The sequence below is a fragment of the Macaca nemestrina genome, chromosome 7 (assembly GCF_043159975.1).
Source record: "Macaca nemestrina isolate mMacNem1 chromosome 7, mMacNem.hap1, whole genome shotgun sequence".
NCBI lineage: Eukaryota > Metazoa > Chordata > Mammalia > Primates > Cercopithecidae > Macaca > Macaca nemestrina.
The window spans coordinates 43,751,813-43,769,625 of record NC_092131.1 but is presented as its reverse complement, the minus strand read 5'-3'; the positions used below and the strand labels follow the sequence as shown (position 1 = coordinate 43,769,625).

Sequence of the window (17,813 nt, the reverse complement as noted above, 5' to 3'; positions counted from 1 at the left end):
CGCGGTGGCTCAAGCCTGTAATCCCAGCACTTTGGGAGGCCGAGACGGGCGGATCACGAGGTCAGGAGATCGAGACCATCCTGGCGAACACGGTGAAACCCCGTCTCTACTAAAAAATACAAAAAACTAGCCGGGCGAGGCAGCGGGCGCCTGTAGTCCCAGCTACTCGGGAGGCTGAGGCAGGAGAATGGCGTAAACCCGGGGGGCGGAGCTTGCAGTGAGCTGAGATCCGGCCACTGCACTCTAGCCCGGGCGACAGAGCCAGACTCCGTCTCAAAAAAAAAAAAAAAAAAAAAATTAGCCGGGCACAGTGGCAAGTGCCTGTAGTCCCAGCTACTTGGAGGCTGAGGCAGGAGAATGGCATGAACCTGGGAGGTGGAGCTTGCAGTGAGCCGAGATTGTGCCACTGCACTGAGCCTGGAAGACAGAGAGAGACTCCGTCTCAAAAAAAAAAAAAAGAAAAGAAAAAAATGCAAGGAATTTCTCAGTACTGTACCGTCCTGGCCTATTTGAGACAATTTTAAAAAATGAGTGGCCACTTTCAGTTACTGCAGTGCAAAGAAAGGATCATTTATGCACTACAACTGTAAGAGCTTTAACTCTTTCCTCTTTGCACATTTAGAATTTGACATTCCTATCTGATACAGCAGGAAGGAAGAAACAACACAGAGAAGCAAGGAAATTTACTTTCAACTGTTATTAGCTGTAGTCTCAGGGGTCAAAGATGTTTCAAGCAGACAGATGTTTCCCCAACAGAAAAAAAAAAAAAAAAGAAGGATCTCTTTTTAAAAGATACGGTTAGTAGTAATAGGTCCAAATGTTCTTAAGGGGTAAAATCCTAGAACCTCAGCAAGATATAATATAGTCATCATATCAAGTTCAGAATTTCAGAAAATCCAGATTGTTCTTATCATATAGCAGGGAACTGGACCTGGCCTTATAATCTACTGTTATAGTTGTCACAGATAAAATATTTGAGCACTGAATATGTTTTCATATCAATCAACCTCATTTCATCTTTAGAAAATCCCTATGAGTATCTCCATTTCACAGAGAAGGAAATCAGCTGGGAGGTGAAGTCACCGAGCTAATAAGTATAAAATCCGGGACAAAGAGGCTGCCATTCATACAGGGTGAATTTCAGGGGACAGGTAGGAAGGTGACTCTTTACCAACATTTCACTCCTCACCATATCCTGGATTCTATCAGTATTTCTCTGATTGAGGTAAAACATCCTCTTAATCTAGAGTTATCAGTCGGTGAGTTAATTTAGTAAATTGCTATTTGCCATTTGCACACTACAAATTCCCTCAACGTTGCTTTTCTTAACTGGCAAAGAACAAAGAGCTGGGGCTTTGATAGAAAAAGGAAGGGAGCTTTCAGATGGAAACGTAGGGTGTTGCCTGGGAGGGGGTGATTGAGGGACAGGCAAAAAGAGAAAACAAGAGTAAGCAAGAAAGTGACTTCAACAAATCAGGGCTGGCAAGGGAGAGAGAGTGTAGCAAGGACACATGCAGGGAGATGGGCTGACCAGCCTTGAAATCAGGGGTGCGCAATTTGAAGTTTATAAACCAAAAAATAAAATCCTAAGGCCCCTCAACCATCTGAATGGGTCCCTCCTCTTGGCCAAGGGCATTACAAAGTTAACCCAAAAAATAAGTTTAGGCCATGATGGGAAGAGGGAGCCAGACATGGTTCATTATACCCTTCTCCCTTTTGGAATCACTGATAGAACAGACCCTTTAAGTCCCCTAAGAAACATTTACAATCTATTCTCTCTGAAGCCTGCTACCTGGAAGTTTCATCTGTATGACAAAACCTTGGTCTCCACAATCCCTTATTGTAACCCAGTCATGGCTTCCTATTGATAATAACTCTTTCAACCAACTGCCAACCAAGAAAATCTTTGAATCGCCTGTAACTTGGAAGCCCCTGCTTTCAGTTGTCCTGCCTTTTCAAGTTGAATCAATGTACATCTTACATGCGTTGATTAATGCCTTATGTCTCTCTAAAATGTATAAGACCAAGTTGTGGCCTGACCACCTTGGGCACATGTTCTCAGATCTGAGAACTGTGTCACGGGCCACTTGTCACTCATATTTGGCTCAGAATAAATCTCTTCAAATATTTTACAGAGTTTGATTTTCATTAACAAGTTGATTAAAACAAACAAACAAAAAAAAACAGTCCAGAAGGAATTTAGAGAAAGTTAGGGAAAAAATCTAAACTCAGCTCAGAAAACAAGGTGATCGTGAACTGAGACCCTCCTAGACTGGGGGAAGAAATGTGTCTAGATCAATTCTCAAAGTCCACTGCAGCTGAATTCCTGATTTCTGACCATTTCCATAAAATGTGTTTATTCTCTCTTCCTCAGGAGCCAGCCCACCATCATGACTGTTAAGCATGCTATATATTAAATTTAAGTAAAAGAAAGAAACAATCTTTGCAACTCCTTGTGAGCACATTTTTTCCAAGAGACACCTTTACAAGGTTGTAACTCGACACCTTCTATCCAACACCCATGTGAGTGAAAGAGGAGTAAGACCCATTCGAGTTGGCTATATAATTTTGGGGTTCTGGGGTAGAAATCTGCAATTCCACCCCACCACCCAACCCACTCCCAAACACACATGATCTTCTGAACTGCTCATCAAATACTTTGTGTGCCAAACAGGCCAGTGGTGACATTTCTGCCAAGTCATCTCTGCAAAATTGTTTGAAAGCAAAAGTAGGAAACTAAAGCAGTTAACAATTCTCTTGTACCTTGAATGCTTCTTTTAAAAAAGGCCTTACATCCTTCACACGACCAGACTCCATAGTGATATCCCGATGCGAAATCACTGCAGACAGCGCAGAAGTGAGCGTCCCTCTTTGAACTTGGACTAGTAACAGGGCTGGTGCAACGGTTCCCACTAACCTTCCTTTTCAATGTCTCTCTAGGGAGCAAAGAAAATATCCATTGAACAGAGCATAAAAGGGGAAAAAAGGGCTTTCTAGGGGAAAAAAAAAATAGCATGAACATTGCCTAATTTAATCTTTTTCCTCCAGGGTTCATGGTAAATATATTCCCGGAAATCTGATAGAGCAAAGCTTTTGATACTGATACCATATCTTCAAAGAGCCACGCTGTGGGGAATGACTAATGTTTGAAAGTGGGTAGGTGAGTTTATGCCCATCCACGTGATGCTGATGAGCATTTGTCACTGCAGAAGACCAGTCATAGCCATGGGGTGGGGGGTCCATCTCTAAGTGTAATGAAAGGAGTGGCTAGATCAAATCTTACCCACAGGTCTGAACCATAGGCAGGATATGCCTTGGTCTTCTGTAGTTACTCGAGTTCACAAACGCTGCATAGATGGGCCTGAAGGCACACAACCACTTTCAAACATCCATTCCCAACAGCATTGCTAAGCAGCCCTTCAGACATTTTAGGTTCCCATTTAAATGGAGAACAAACATCTCACTCTCTGCAATTTCAGATAAAGGTCTAGATTTAAAATAACTTTCAGGTCAGGAGCAATGGTTCATGCCTGTAATCCTAGCACATTGGGGGGGCCAAGGTGGGCATATCACCTGAGGCCAGGAGTTCGAGACCAGCTTGGCCAACAAGATAAAACCCTGTATCTACTAAAAATATAAAAATTAGCCAGGCATGATGGCACACACCTGTAATCCCAGTTACTTTGGAGGCTGAAGCAGAAGACTGCTTGAACCCGGGAGGCAGAGGTTGCAGTGAGCCAAGATTGCACCACTGTACTCCAGCCTGGGCAACAGAGTGAGACTCTGTCTCAAAAAAATAAAATAAAAATAATTTTAAGAGGAGTAACAAATGGACTTTAAGTTACCTTGAGATGAATGGGAGACAAGAAAAAGGGGGAAGAGAAGAGAAAGGGAGAGACAAAAAAGAAGAGAGAAGAGAAGAGAGAGAACAAGCAAGTGCCTGGCCTGGAAAGGCTTGGAAGGAAACAGAGGCTTGAGGTTCATAAAGGAACAGAGAGTCTAGCAAGGGAGCCCCAGGCAGGCCCCAAAACACATCTGGCTAGTTCCTGATGTTGCCAGGGCATGGTTCTTTTAGAAAGAGAATGGTGAAGGTATTATTGATTTATAAATGAAGGTAATTATATCATGGATTAATTTGCCCCAAAATTAGCAGAACTTTGATTATAATTCATGCTCAGAAACAAAATATGTCTTCCTTTAAAGAAGGAAGAAAAAAAAAACCATTACTTTAAAAAAGTTACCCACAATGTTTATATTATCTTCTTTATTTTACCAATGAGTAAAATGTTTTTAAAAGAAGAAAAAAAGAATTACGGTGCAATGTTACCGTCTCAAAGTTTTATGATAATATTTGAAAGTAACGAATTTCAATATCCAATATGCCCTTAGTACTTTGTTTTAGATGTTTATCTCCCTCTCTCCTTTCTCATTATACCATCCCTTCCCTTCATACCTATTATCATTAGAAATGTTAATAATTAGATGGAAATAACCCATAACATTACCTTGCATTTAAAGAGTACACACATCCTTTATAACTTCAGGGAATGTTAACTGAAGCCTATACATCAATAGTTTCCACCAATCTTTATATAATGTTATTATTTTAGTTCATGGTTAAAAAGCTTATACCAATCATCTGTCTTTTCAGGCTTTGCATGTCTAGAATTTCATTTAAGTTGTAATACTGCCACAGTTACTTTTATCCTGGAAACAATTTGTCATTAACATTAAATTGTGATTTCACTATAAGACGACTCTAAAACTGAAAGTAAAGTAAAAATCATTTTTCAAATCCAAATAACTCCGTTAACAGTGACTTAAGTTCAGACCAGGCGCAGTTGTTCATCACGTCTATAATCCCAGCACTTTGGGAGGCCAAGGCAGGCGGATCATTTGAGGTCAGGAGTTCAAGACCAGCCTGGCCAACATGGTGAAACCCTGTCTCTACTAAAAATACAAAAAAAAAAAAAAAATGAGCTAAGCATGGTGGCACGCGCCTGTAATCCCAGCTACTCAGGGGGCTAAGGCACTAGAATCGCTTGAACCCAGGAGGTGGAGGTTGCAGTGAGCCGAGATCGCGCCATTGTACTCCAGTCTGAGTGACAGAGTGAGACCCTGTCTCAAAAAAAGAAAAAGAGTGACTTAAGTTCAGTCTTTACTGTATAAAGACAATAGTCATGATAGCAAATTCTCCCCACAACACTGATGTACACATACCACTTTTTAATGAGAACTAAAGTATCAGAATAGAACAGGGCATCCTGTGTTTTGGGTGCTCTAAGTAAACTATGTAATTAATAAAATAAAGAACTTAGGCCAGGCGCAGTGGTTCACGACTGTAATCCCAGCACTTTGGGAGGCCAAGGCGGGTGGATCACGAGGTCAGGAGATCGAGACCATCCTGGCTAACATGGTGAAACCCCCTCTCTACTAAAAATACAAAAAATTAGCCAGACGTGGTGATGGGCACCTGTAGTCCCAGCTACTCGAGAGGCTGAGGCCGGAGAATGGCGTGAAATCGGGAGGTGGAGCTTGCAGTGAGCCAAGATGGTGCCACTGCACTCCAGCCTGGGCGACAGAGCGAGACTCCGTCTCAAAAAAATAAAAATTAAAATTAAAATAAAGACCTTGTCTAACATATTATTTCCTTCTCACTAAACCATAAAGTGATTTGAGAAATGGCTAGGAACTATAATTCAGAATGAAGACTGGACTTACCTGTTTACAGGTAAGGTGTGTTCTAGTGATCTTGCTTCACACCAGGGACTCTTTTGAGGTTCTGCATATAGATGTGATAACTGGCGATGGACTGCTAAAGGAGAAAGGTGTCCAGGTGTTGGCCACAACACATTTGGGCTTGCGGTCTGCCGACCAGGCCCACCTTCCAAGTTAGTGACATTGCTGGGAATGCTGTAATTCATCACAGCAGGGCTATAGAATGTCATGGCTGGATATTCATGGTGGCTCTCTACATAGGAGGAAGGTATGTATATAGAGCCGTGCTCCAGGGGTAAGATGGATTGACTGCAGTTGTAGGAGGAAGGAGAATTAAGGCTAGATGGTGAATTTTTTATATCCATGTCTTGAGATAACAGCTGAGAAAACACCTTGCAAGAAGAGGCACAAAGGTCATTATAATGTTCTCAAAGATTCGTGGGCAAGTATAATGGCTGTAAAGAAACACAGAGGATATTGCCAAGTTAGTTAGAGCTACAGGTGTAACTACAAAAATTTAAATATTTTCATTAAAAAAATACACACATTTGTATGAGATTACAAATACATCCTGAAAATATATATATGAAAATATTAACCTCAGAGGAGTGGGAATGTGAGGCATGAAACTCACATTTTCTGCTTCATTCATCTCTTCATTGTTTGTTTGTTTAATCAACAGTTTAAGCACGAGTTTAATGATGAAAATTTATTATAAAATAGTCTTTAAAACTAGAAAACACAGGATTAAATAAAAATGAAAGTTGTTATGGAAAAATAAGCAAGAATAACCAAGTAAACCCTAAAAGAGAAGATCAATGAGCAAGGCTAGTCTCAACCAATATTAAAATACACTGAGGCCAAGTGAGTGAGTTACGCCTGTAATCCCAACACTTTGGGAGCCTGAGGTGGGCAGATCACTTGAGGTCAGGAGTTCGAGACCAGCCTGGGCAACATGGTGAAACCTCATCTCTACAAAAATTAGCCAGGCATGGTGGCATGTGCCTGTTGTCCCAGCTACTCAAGAGCCTGAGGCAGGAGGATTGCTTAAACCCAGGAGGCAGAGTTTGTAGTGAGGAGAGATCATGCCACCGCACTCCAGCCTGGGTGATAGAGTAAGACCATATCTCAAAAAAAATAAAAAAGAAAACACGTTATGAATCTTCATTAATGAAAGACAACAGGTATTAGCAGAAGAGACTGACCAGTGTAACTGTGTCACTTATCAATCTGTTGCCTCTAGGTTTTGTTTTGCTTTTGTCTTTTTTTTGTTTTTGAGACAGGATCTCACTCTGTCACCCAGGCTGGAGTGCAGTGGCGTGATCTCAGCTCACTGCAACCTCCTGCCTCCCAGGTTCAAGCGATTCTCCTGCCTCAGCCTCTCAAGTAGCTGTACTACGGGTGTGTACCACCATGACTGGCTAATGTGTTGTATTTTTTAGTAGAGATGGGGTTTCATCATGTTGGCCAGGCTGGTCTCGAACTCCTGATCTCAAGTGATCCACCTGCCTCGGTCTCCCAAAGTGCTGGGATTACAGGCGTAAGCCACCACACCTGGCCTACCTCTCAGTTTTGAATGTGCCCTTCAATTTTTGCTCTACAGTAAACAACATAATTTTTGCATGTAAAGTGAGCACAAAGCTGGGGGTACTGGCTCATTACAGGCAAATCTTTTTTTTTTTTTTTTGAGACAGAGTTTCGCTCTTGTTACCTAGGCTGGAATGCAATGGCGCCATATCAGCTCACTGCAACCTCTGCCTTCCAGGTTCAAGCAATTATCATGCCTCAGCCTCCTGAGTAGCTGGGATTACACGCAAATGCCACCACACTAATTTTTGTGTTTTTAGTAGAGACAGGGTTTCACCATGTCGGCCAGGCTGGTTTCGAACTTCTCGCCTCAAGTGATCTGACTGTTTTGGCCTCCCAAAGTGCTGGGATTACAGGTGTGAGCCACTGTGCCTGGCCACAGTAATAGACAATATAATATCTGAGGTATAATTCATCACTTTCTTTCCCAAAACCACTCATTCCCTATTTGTGTTAATAGAAAAAGCCTATTATAGTTACCTTTGACTTCTCCCCTTGACTCAGTTAACTTTAATCACCAAGGTACGTTGGTTTTTTTTCCCAATGCCTTTTTTCCTCTGTCTGTCTTTTGCTGCCATCTTGAAGTAAGCTCTCATTACTTTTTTTTTTGCTTTTTTTTTTTTTTGAGATGGAGTCTCACACTGTCACCCAGCCTGGAGTGCAGTGGCGCGATCTTGGCTCACTACAACTTCCACCTCCCGGGTTCAAGCGATTCTCCTATCTCAGCCTCCCAAGTAGCTGGGATTACAGGTGCCCATCACCACACCCGGCTAATTTTTTGTATTTTTAGTAGAGGCGGCATTTCACCATGCTGGCCAGGCTGGTCTCGAACTCCTGACCTTATGATTTGCCCGCCTCAGCCTCCCAAAGTACTGGGATTACAGGTGTAAGTCACCGTGCCTGGCCCAAAGTTTTTGTGTGTGTGTGTATTAAAATACAGGTAACATAAAATTTACCATCCTAGCCATTTCTAAGTATAAAGTTCAGTAGTGTTAAGTATATTCACATTGTTGTGCAACCAATCTCTAGAACTCATTTCATCTTGCAAAACTAAAAGCCTCTATCTGTTAAACAAATTCCCCACTCCTCCCTTCCCCCAGCCCCTGGCAACCACCAGCCTACATTCTGTCTCTATGGATGTGATGACTCTAGGTACCCAGCAGTGGTGAAACCAACTATCAGACCACACCAACAAACGACAAACGCCAGGATGCACCTAGCCAATCAATCAGGTGCATGGCAACTTTGCTTAGAAAATATAGATCTCGGCCGGGCGCGGTGGCTCAAGCCTGTAATCCCAGCACTTTGGGAGGCCGAGACGGGTGGATCACGAAGTCAGGGGATCGAGACCATCCTGGCTAACCCGGCGAAACCCCGTCTCTACTAAAAATACAAAAAACTAGCCGGGCGAGGTGGTGGGCACCTGTAGTCCCAACTACTCGGGAGGCTGAGGCAGGAGAATGGCGTGAACCCAGGAGGCGGAGCTTGCAGTGAGCTGAGATCCGGCCACTGCACTCCAGCCTGGGCGGCAGAGCGAGACTCCGTCTCAAAAAAAAAAAAAAAAAGAAAATATAGATCTCACATCTCAACATATCACCAATCAACTTGTGTAGAATTTCCACATACCCCCAAAAGGATGATAATTACAGTCAGAGAACTGACTTCTGGAGAGTCATTAAAAGGCTAGGTGCTTTTTGTTTGGATATATTTCAGATATACCAGATTCATGTGATTCACAGATTCACTCTTTGTCAGTGGCATCTTGAATAGATAGGACTTGGTAGCCAAGGCAAAGATTTTTTCTTCCTAAGCAGAGCCATAATAAGGGGAAGGAATGATGAACTTACACCATTGTAATAGTTCTCTGAGACAGGACAACAGGTAGTAAAAAAAATTAAAAAGGGGGGGGTCTCTTCTCTACCAGAGGTCTATAAAAATAAATCAACAAACCCATTCTGGTTGAGAAGCCCTCCTCTAAAACAGATATAAACTGGTCAAAGGAAAGACTCCCCAAAAGATTTAATTTAACCTTGTAAGGCAGCATTTTCCCAACACATCGTTTGAATGTTCAAACATGGCCTCAGTACAATGTTCTGGTACAACAGGAAAAAAAAAGTCTCTAAAGAGTTTAATTGTTGGGCCTGGCATGGAATTTCACCTGGCCAACCAAAGAACCAGTACCAGACATCTTGATTCTAAGAATTATTCATTTATTTGCATGTCAATTTTCTTTAATTAGTCACCATAACCTAAAATAGTTGGTCCATATCCTGGGTGGGGAACAGCCCTGTGTTCTGTCTAGAGATTTCTCTCACTCCCCCAGCACATACCCCTCTGTTTGGCCCTCTCAGGTCACATCCGAATTCAGCCAGAAAGCTTTTTGTACACATGGGATCATGCATGGTGTTCTAACATACTGGCTGGGGAACATACTATGGCTTCTGAATTTAAAAAAAGGTATTTAAAATTCCCAATATTGACAGTGATTCATGGAGAAGAAAAAGGTTGGCCCTAGAAATGGCAGAAAGACACTCCAAATAGACTAGACTGATTTTTATCAAAGCAACTATAAATCTAGTTAATAAGAAATCAGGGCCGGGCGTGGTGGCTCACACCTGTAATACCAGCACTTTGGGAGGCCAAGGCGGGCAGATCACGAGGTCAGGAGTTCGAGACCAGACTAACCAACATGGTGAAACCCCATCTCTACTGAAAATACAAAAATTAGCTGAGTATGGTGGTGCATACCTATAATCCCAGCTACTTGGGAGGCTGGGGCAGGAGAATTGCTTGAATCTGGGAGGCGGAAGTTGCAGTGAGCCGAGATCATGCCACTGCACTCCAGCTGGGCGACAGAGAGAGATTCCATTTAAAAAAAAAAAAAGAGAAATCAGTCACCTGGGCATGGATGGGTCATGCCTGTAATCCCAGCACTTTGGGAGGCCGAGGTGGGTGGATCACCTGAGGTCAGGAGTTCAAGACCAGCCTGAACAACATGGAGAAACCCAGTCTCTACTAAAAATACAAAATTAGCCAGGCGTGGCAGCGCATCCCTGTAAACCCAGCTACTCAGGAGGCTGAGGCAGGAGAATCACTTGAACCAGGGAGGTGGAGGTTGCGGTGAGCTGAGATCGCACCACTGCACTCCAACCTGGGTGACGAGCAAAACTGTCTCAAAAAAAACAAAAAAAAAAAACAAAAAAAAAACAAGGTCAGCCACCATCAAGCCTGTTCTTATGTATATTCTATCAACGGACAGAGCAGAACAATCATTCTAGCCCCAGCTCTGCCTGAAAGTCAGGCAATCTTAGACAAATCCACAAATTCCCTGAGCTGCCACATCTTCTTCAGTAGAAACAGGTACCTATTTGGTGCTGTATCTTTTCACAGTGCTCTAAGGATGAAATGAGATGTCTGTGAAAGAATTCTGAGACCGGGCGCGGTGGCTCACACCTGTAATCTCAGCACTTTGGGAGGCCAAGGTGGGCAGATCATGAGGTCAGGAGGTCGAGAGCATCCTGGCTAACACAGCAAAACCTTGTCTCTACTAAAAATACAAAATTAGCCGGGCATGGTGGTACATGCCTGTAATCCCAGCTACTCGGGAGGCTGAGGCAGGACAATCACTTGAACCCAGGAGGCAGAGGTTGCAGTGAGCCAAGATCGTGCCATTACACTCCAGCCTGGGCAACAAGAGCAAAACTCTATCTCAAAAAAAAAAAAGGAAAAGAAAAAGAAAAGAAATGATTCTGTAAGGTATTATTACACATCCAAGAAGATGAAGCCAGTCTATTGGTATGTCATTGGATACACATACAGTGTTGGTTGGAATTTCCAGACAAGTTACAATGTCTTTATGGCCACCCTGAAGATTTTTGCCTCCTAATTTTACTTTTTGACTTCCGTTCTACAGAAATCCATCACCTCTAGTCCAGATAGCTGGGCTGCTGGTAGCCTGCCAACACTGTGTGTGTGGACAAAATGCCACATATTCCTGATGCCATATTCTCAAGCTTGCAGACTAGGAGGACTTAGACAGCTCATCCCTATTCTTCTTCCACCTGCCCATCACACTTTCCCAAGCATTCAGTTCAAATGCCCCACATTTTTGTGCCCTACAGAAGTAAAAAATTCACACTCACAAAGCAGCAACTAGAAGGAAATTCATGGAAAAGATTTTAAAAGATTTCTTAAGCAGCAAGCATCCTTGATGTGCCTAAGCAGCTGTTTGACAATTATTCGCTTTCTTTTTTTGTGAGACAAGGTCTTGCTCTGTAACCCAGGCTGGAGTGTAGTGGTAAGATCATGGCCCACTACAGCCTTGACCTCCTGGGCTCAAGGGATCCTCCAAACTCAACCCCCCAGGTAGCTGGGACTAAAGGCATGCACCATCATGCCCAGTTAATTTTTAAATTTTTGTACAGATGGTGTCTCACTGTGTTGCCCAGATTGGTCTCGAACTCCTGGCCTCAAGCAATCCTCCCACCTCGGCCTCCCAAAGTGCTGAGATCACAGGCATGAGCCACCACACCTGGCCAATTATTATCTTTAAATGCATTCTATTTATTTATTTATTTATTTAGAGATAGAGTCTTGCTTTGTTGCCCAGGCTGGAATGCAGTGGCATGATCTCAGCTCACTGTAACCTCTGCCTCCCAGGTTCAAGCAATTCTCATGCCTCAGCCTCCTGAGTAGCTGGGATTATAGGCATGAGCCACCACGGCCAGCTAATTTTTTTATTCTTAATAGACAAGGTTTCATTATTTGGCCAGGCTGATCTCGAACTCCTGGCCACCTAGGCCTCCCAAAGTGCTGAGATTACAAGCGTGAGCCACCATACCCAGCCTTTTTAAATATATTCTTTCAAAACAAAATATTAAGGCCCTCAATTAATTTAATATTAGGAAGATAAAACACTCCAAAATCACCATAGAATTCATCATTAACAACTGATTTGCATATAATTCTTAAGAACATGTACATCAGGAAACCCTGCTTCCTTCCAAAATGAGGAAAAGCTAATTCTCCTAGTAACCAATTGGTGCTTATTTAGTTGAATAGGAAATAGAGTTTTGAGGGCTTGAACAGGGCAAGAGGACCAAGCCTCAAAGGCAGGGGTGGGAGAGAGTTCATCAGTCTTCTTGAGTGTCTTCTCTCTCAACAGCAAGTCTCTGCTCTTGCCTAATACCAACAACAGCCACAGACCATGCTCTGTAGGAACTGGACCAAATTCAAATATTCATTTGGGGCAGGGTTAGAGAGAATTCTGAGTGAAGAGATTCAAGATGACACGGCCAATCCAGAAGTTAGGTTGAATGCTCTCAACTCCCCTTCCAGGCCTGGGTTTGACAGTAGAACACACAACAATTTATTAACAAAATGCTGCAGTCTGGCTTTGAGGAAACATACAAGGCCAGCAATCTATCTTTCCAGGTCACCCTAACTCTCCTGTCCTCTCTCAAGTACACCCACACAAAGATTCTCCACTAAATGCCCTTCATTTTCAAGACCTGTCATAATTCCAGCTAGGAAGGCCAACTATCCAGTTTGCTGGTTCCTCATAAACTTGCTACTCTGCATATCCTAGTTACTACCACTGTAACTGGGTATGCAAGGTAAGTTACATATTTAAAATACAGGCTGTTTTTCATAGAACAAAGGAAAAAGGAAAAAGACATCAATTTTATATATGTATATTAGCAGTACCTACCAATAACAGGCTCCTAACTGCATACTGAATTGAATACTGTATTAAACAGTGAAAACTATTAGTTTACAAAACATTTTGCATCTCCACCCACCAGGAAAATCTAGACTTTAAGACATGAGCAGAGAAATTTAAAAATCCTGACATCTACAAATAAGTTGGGTACAGACCTAAGCCCCTATGAAGATAAATATTTTACCTTCAGCAATTGTAATCACTCTGCATTTTAAATGTCTTCAATTTGTCATTTTCAAACCCTCTTTTGCTTCTCACTATTTGATAATATGCAATTTCAGATAGCTTTCTTAATCTCAGGCATAATGAAAGTAGTTTTTTTTTTAATATAGAAGTTTTAAAATTCAAAGATTATACCAGAATGATGCATTCTACTAATATGATATAAATAACTTTTAATGGCCTTGTATTTCAGTTCAGGATAACTAATGATATATGCCATAACCAAAGGTTTAAACCACAATAGAATCTAAATCTGCGAAGAACTAAATCTATTAGCCCTATATGAATTTAACACTTAGTCCAAGTCTCTAGTTTCCCATTTGCAAGTAGCATTGTCTTTGCCTTGATTTATCCCAAGGTACTAGAATTCAAAATACCACAAACTGACTCATCCTATAAAAAGGGAAAAACAGGTTTTTCTTTCAAAAAAAAAGTGAAGGAAAATATGTCTAAGTAAAAACACACTAAAGAGCAAAACTACATATTTATTATTAATATGTATTATTATGTATTATTAATATGTATTATTAATAAATATGTAGTTTTGATCAGTCATTTTCAGGGGCAGTGGGGTAGGTGGAGGTACAAAGGGGACTTTTGGGGTGATGGAACTGTCTTGTGTCTTGTCTGTGGTGCTGGTTACATGACTGTGCATCTGTCAGAATTCATAGAGGTACACTTACAGAGGCTAAATTTTACTGTATGTAAATTATACTGCAGTAGCCTAATTTTTTTAAGTGCTATTGCACATAAAACAATGTGCTAGACACTGAATTATGACATCTAACGTTCAAGCATACAATTCTCAAGGGTTCTAGATGTATTATCAAAAACTTACCATTAAACACTTCAAGTTCAGCCTTCAGTATTTTATATTTTATCCACATTTATATTCTATAAAATGACTCAAAACATCACCTAAACTTATCACAAGATGAATTTTGAATCATTATGTGTTCAATACACACTTAAAGAAAATCTCATTGTCTTATTCTTAAAAGTGAACATATCAATATCTATTAAATGTTAATTATATGGTTATGGGTTGAATTTGCTACTAAATTTTACCTTTTCTGAATTATAAATACATTCTGAGAAATGCAAACTGTGATTTATTCACATCCCTCAGAACACTACGAAATGTGTCCTAAACATGTTAATTGATTTCAGCGACTTCTATGTCTTGAGCAAGACTTCAGTGTTAACAAGTGTCTCATGGCTTTTAAAATGAGAACGTTTCAGAAATTCATCTAAAAAATTGCTTGAACGTAAAATGCAATCCTAAGGTGTATACTCTAATGCCTATTGATAAACAGATCCTTAGTTTCCCTCTAGAACTCATGTCAAAATACATTTTCTTCAGAAAAAATAGGAGTCAAAGATGTTAATCATATTCTTTTCATAGTCACATTACATTTGCTTTTTACAACACTCTCAGAAAAGTCTTTCCTTTCACATGTTCACTCTTTAAATGACAAACATCTTTCCCCTCACTAGACACTGAGTCACGAAACTTAGAGCAAAAATAAAACTTTCTAATGGAATGCCCATGTAAATACTAGAAATAAAGCAAAATAAGGCAAACTCTTTCCTTCAAAATGTTGCCTACCACACCCAAACACAATCCTGCTTTTTAAACAGCAAGTAAAAGTAAATCAACCTTACTTTCCTAAATAGAAGTCCACTCAAAGTTTTTTCCACAAATATAACATTCACTTGACTTAATATTATCCTTCCCAGAAGAATAACACACAGGGTGTTAGAAGGCAGTTGTTGGACTCCTCTTCAGCAAATAAAGGAGACCAGATAGAGCTTAGCTTGGTCTGCCCAGGAAAGGAGGAACGCAGCTTGCTGATATGGCTAAGGAATGCCAATTAATACATTTTAAAACCCCTATCATCTGCCTGAGACGTGTACATCTTCCTAGGCCCTCAAATTTCAATCAGAAAGTGTGTTCAACTCCACTGTCATTTCACCCACAGTGGGGAAATCCATCGAGGAAAACCACAGGAAAAAAAAAAGTTTTTCAGACATTCATATTAGCACAAGCAACCCAGAGCTCACAGCACAAACTAAGTAAGTTAACTTGCCGGTGTCTTGAATGAAGACATTGAATCAAAGCATACATTTTCCATCTTTCCAGTAGCTTTCAAGACAGTTGGTTTTGGTGACCGTTTTTTTTGGTCTTTTATTGTTCTCAACATGACTGGTTTCTCACCGCAGGATTTCAAACAAAATGAGACAATTAAATGACATCTCGAGCGAAGGGGCGCTTACCTTGCAGATAAACACACGGGCCTTGCCTTCTCTAAAATGCGGACACGTGCTTTTCCAGCATTATGGGGCTCCTGGCGCGCGCCCCGCGGCCACCTGTTGAGGAAAGCGAGCGCAGCTCCTGCAGCCCAGGCTCGGGGCGCCAGCCCTGCCCCGCAGCCCCGGGGCCCGTCGCAGCTCGGGTGGTCCCTCCCCGGCCCAGCGCTCGCCGCCTGCTCTCCGCCCTGCAAGTTTCAAGAGGCAGTTATTTCTCGCCGCCACTGCGCTTGCAACTGCCTCCGGGCGGGGGAGTGGGTGTCCAAAAAGCCAGCAGCTGGAGAAACTGAAAAGATCACAAGCGACTAAACGATAAGCCCCTTCTTCCTTTTAAAGACCGAGAGGAGGGTAGAGGGGAGTAGTGCCTGAGCCCACGTGACCACCGAGCCCGGGAGCCCGGCGGTCTCAGGAGCGCCCGGCGCCGCGCGTGACCCCAAAGTGGGAGCACCCTCGAGCCGCCTCCTGGTCCACCCCCAAGGATAGTGGCGCACAGATGGCGCTCCCCGCAGCCGCAGTCTCAGATTTAAGAGGTCTGTAGTAGGGCCTAAGAACATGCATTTCCAACCAGGTCCTGCGGGATGCCGACACTGATACAGCCAGTCTGGGGACCACACTTCGAGGATCACGTCCCCCCAGCCCCTGACTCACATAAGTGTCATTCAGTACAGAAGTCTGATTCTAAGGAGCCAGTGGTGAAACCAGAGAGGCTTTGGGTTTGTCAATCCCCAGCAGCATACGTTAACTTCGGGTCCTGGAGTGGCAAAGCCGTGGACTAGAGGTGGAGGGCGTGGGTTCTCAGCTCTCAAGAGCTCGCTAGGAAGGCCTTTCGCGTTAGATCAAAGATCCCAGGTACTTCCTCGAACTCACTTGGTGGAAGTGGCACTGGGGAGACCTGTGCCTCCGGCCGCTGCGCCCTTCTCGGCTGGAGGTACCTGCCCACCCCTCTCCTCAGGCGAAGGCCCCTCGCGCCTCCTGGTGGCAGCCCCAGTTCCCCCAGCTTAACAGGGTGTTCCCCTCACCCAACCCAGGAGGAGCCTCAGGGTGTGAGACTGCGACCACCATCTTAACTGGCTTTAAGGCAGCTGCTGCTGATGAAAATTAAAAGGAAAGTAACGTGTGACCCACAGGCCATTGCGAGAACCCAGTGTCACATCTGTGCCTAATTAATCATCAAACCACTCAGGTGGCATAAGGGACATGGTTTTTGAGGGTTGTGATCCAGATCTCTAACAGAGGAAGACCAAGGGGGCATTTGGAGGGAACCTTTTACAGTACCAGCCTCAACTGTTTGGTGTTTAGCCAAAATAGACACAAGTGTGCTCCGGGTTGATAAGGATGAGGTCCGCAGGTAATGAAGACAGGCTCCAAAGATGGAGAAGCACCTGCTTCATCAGCTAAACAATAGCTGTGAAAAGCCTCCACTGCCCCACACCAACTCCAATTTTCATTAAAGCTGACCTGGTTTCTCTCAGGTTGAAAGGCAGAGTCTCCCGGTCCTTGAGGCAGAGAAGTTAGTTTGGACAGGAAGAGTGTGTCGCTGGCAAATAAATGCAGTGGACAACATGCCAACCTCAGCCTCCCTGTCCCCTGTCCTGGGGTCTCTCAAGGTACCCAGTTCCCATATACTCCTCCTCCTTGCCACCTTATGGAGAAAATGTTAAATGATGGTTTAAAAAAATCAGCTTCATGGCCAGGCATGGTGGCTCACACCTGTAATCTCAGCACTTTGGGAGGCTGAGGCAGGTGGATCACAAGGTCAGGAGTTCGAGACCAGCGGGACCAACATGGTGAAACCTCGTCTCTAGTAAAAATACAAAAATTAGCTGGACATGGTGGCATGCACCTGTAATCCCAGCTACTCAGGAGGCTGATGCAGGAGAATCGCTTGAACCTGGGAGGCGGAGGTTGCAGTGAGCCAAGATCGTGCCACTGCATTCCGGCCTGGGTGACAAAGACTATGCCTCAAAAAAAAAAAAAAAAAACAAAAAAAAACAAATCAGTTTCATTTGGTGGTATATACTTGTTAACAATATATCTCTGGAAATGGAAACCGTCATGAAGGAATTTCAACCATAAGCCAACAGGCAGAAAAAGATGAGTGAGGATGAAGAAAATGCATCTATCAATATTAACATCATACCTGATGCTGTGCTAAACACCTGCACAGCATCTCATTTAATCCTCACACCAGCTCAGTGAGATATTGACTCCACTTTTCAGGTGAGGAAATTGAGGCTCACAGAGCTTCTATCAG

At 42.8% G+C, this 17,813-nt stretch overlaps 1 protein-coding gene across 5 annotated transcripts in view; it reads right to left on the bottom strand.

Moving 5' to 3' along the window:
• LOC105473690 (estrogen receptor 2) overlaps nucleotides 1–17,813 on the bottom strand; it is an 83,534-nt gene that overhangs the window by 53,105 nt on the left and 12,616 nt on the right. For 2 of the 5 annotated variants that reach the window (XM_071100041.1, XM_071100044.1), the window contains exons 5-7: nucleotides 15,527–15,747; nucleotides 5,722–6,173; nucleotides 2,764–2,936 (exon numbers count right to left, since the gene is read on the bottom strand). In XM_071100041.1, coding sequence (XP_070956142.1) covers nucleotides 2,764–2,936; nucleotides 5,722–6,083 — 535 coding nt within the window. In that variant the 5' untranslated portion in view covers nucleotides 6,084–6,173; nucleotides 15,527–15,747. Of the gene's footprint in view, nucleotides 1–2,763; nucleotides 2,937–5,721; nucleotides 6,174–15,526; nucleotides 16,461–17,813 lie in introns of those variants that run through there. The other 3 variants (XM_071100042.1, XM_011727615.3, XM_071100043.1) reach the window with 3 other exon arrangements.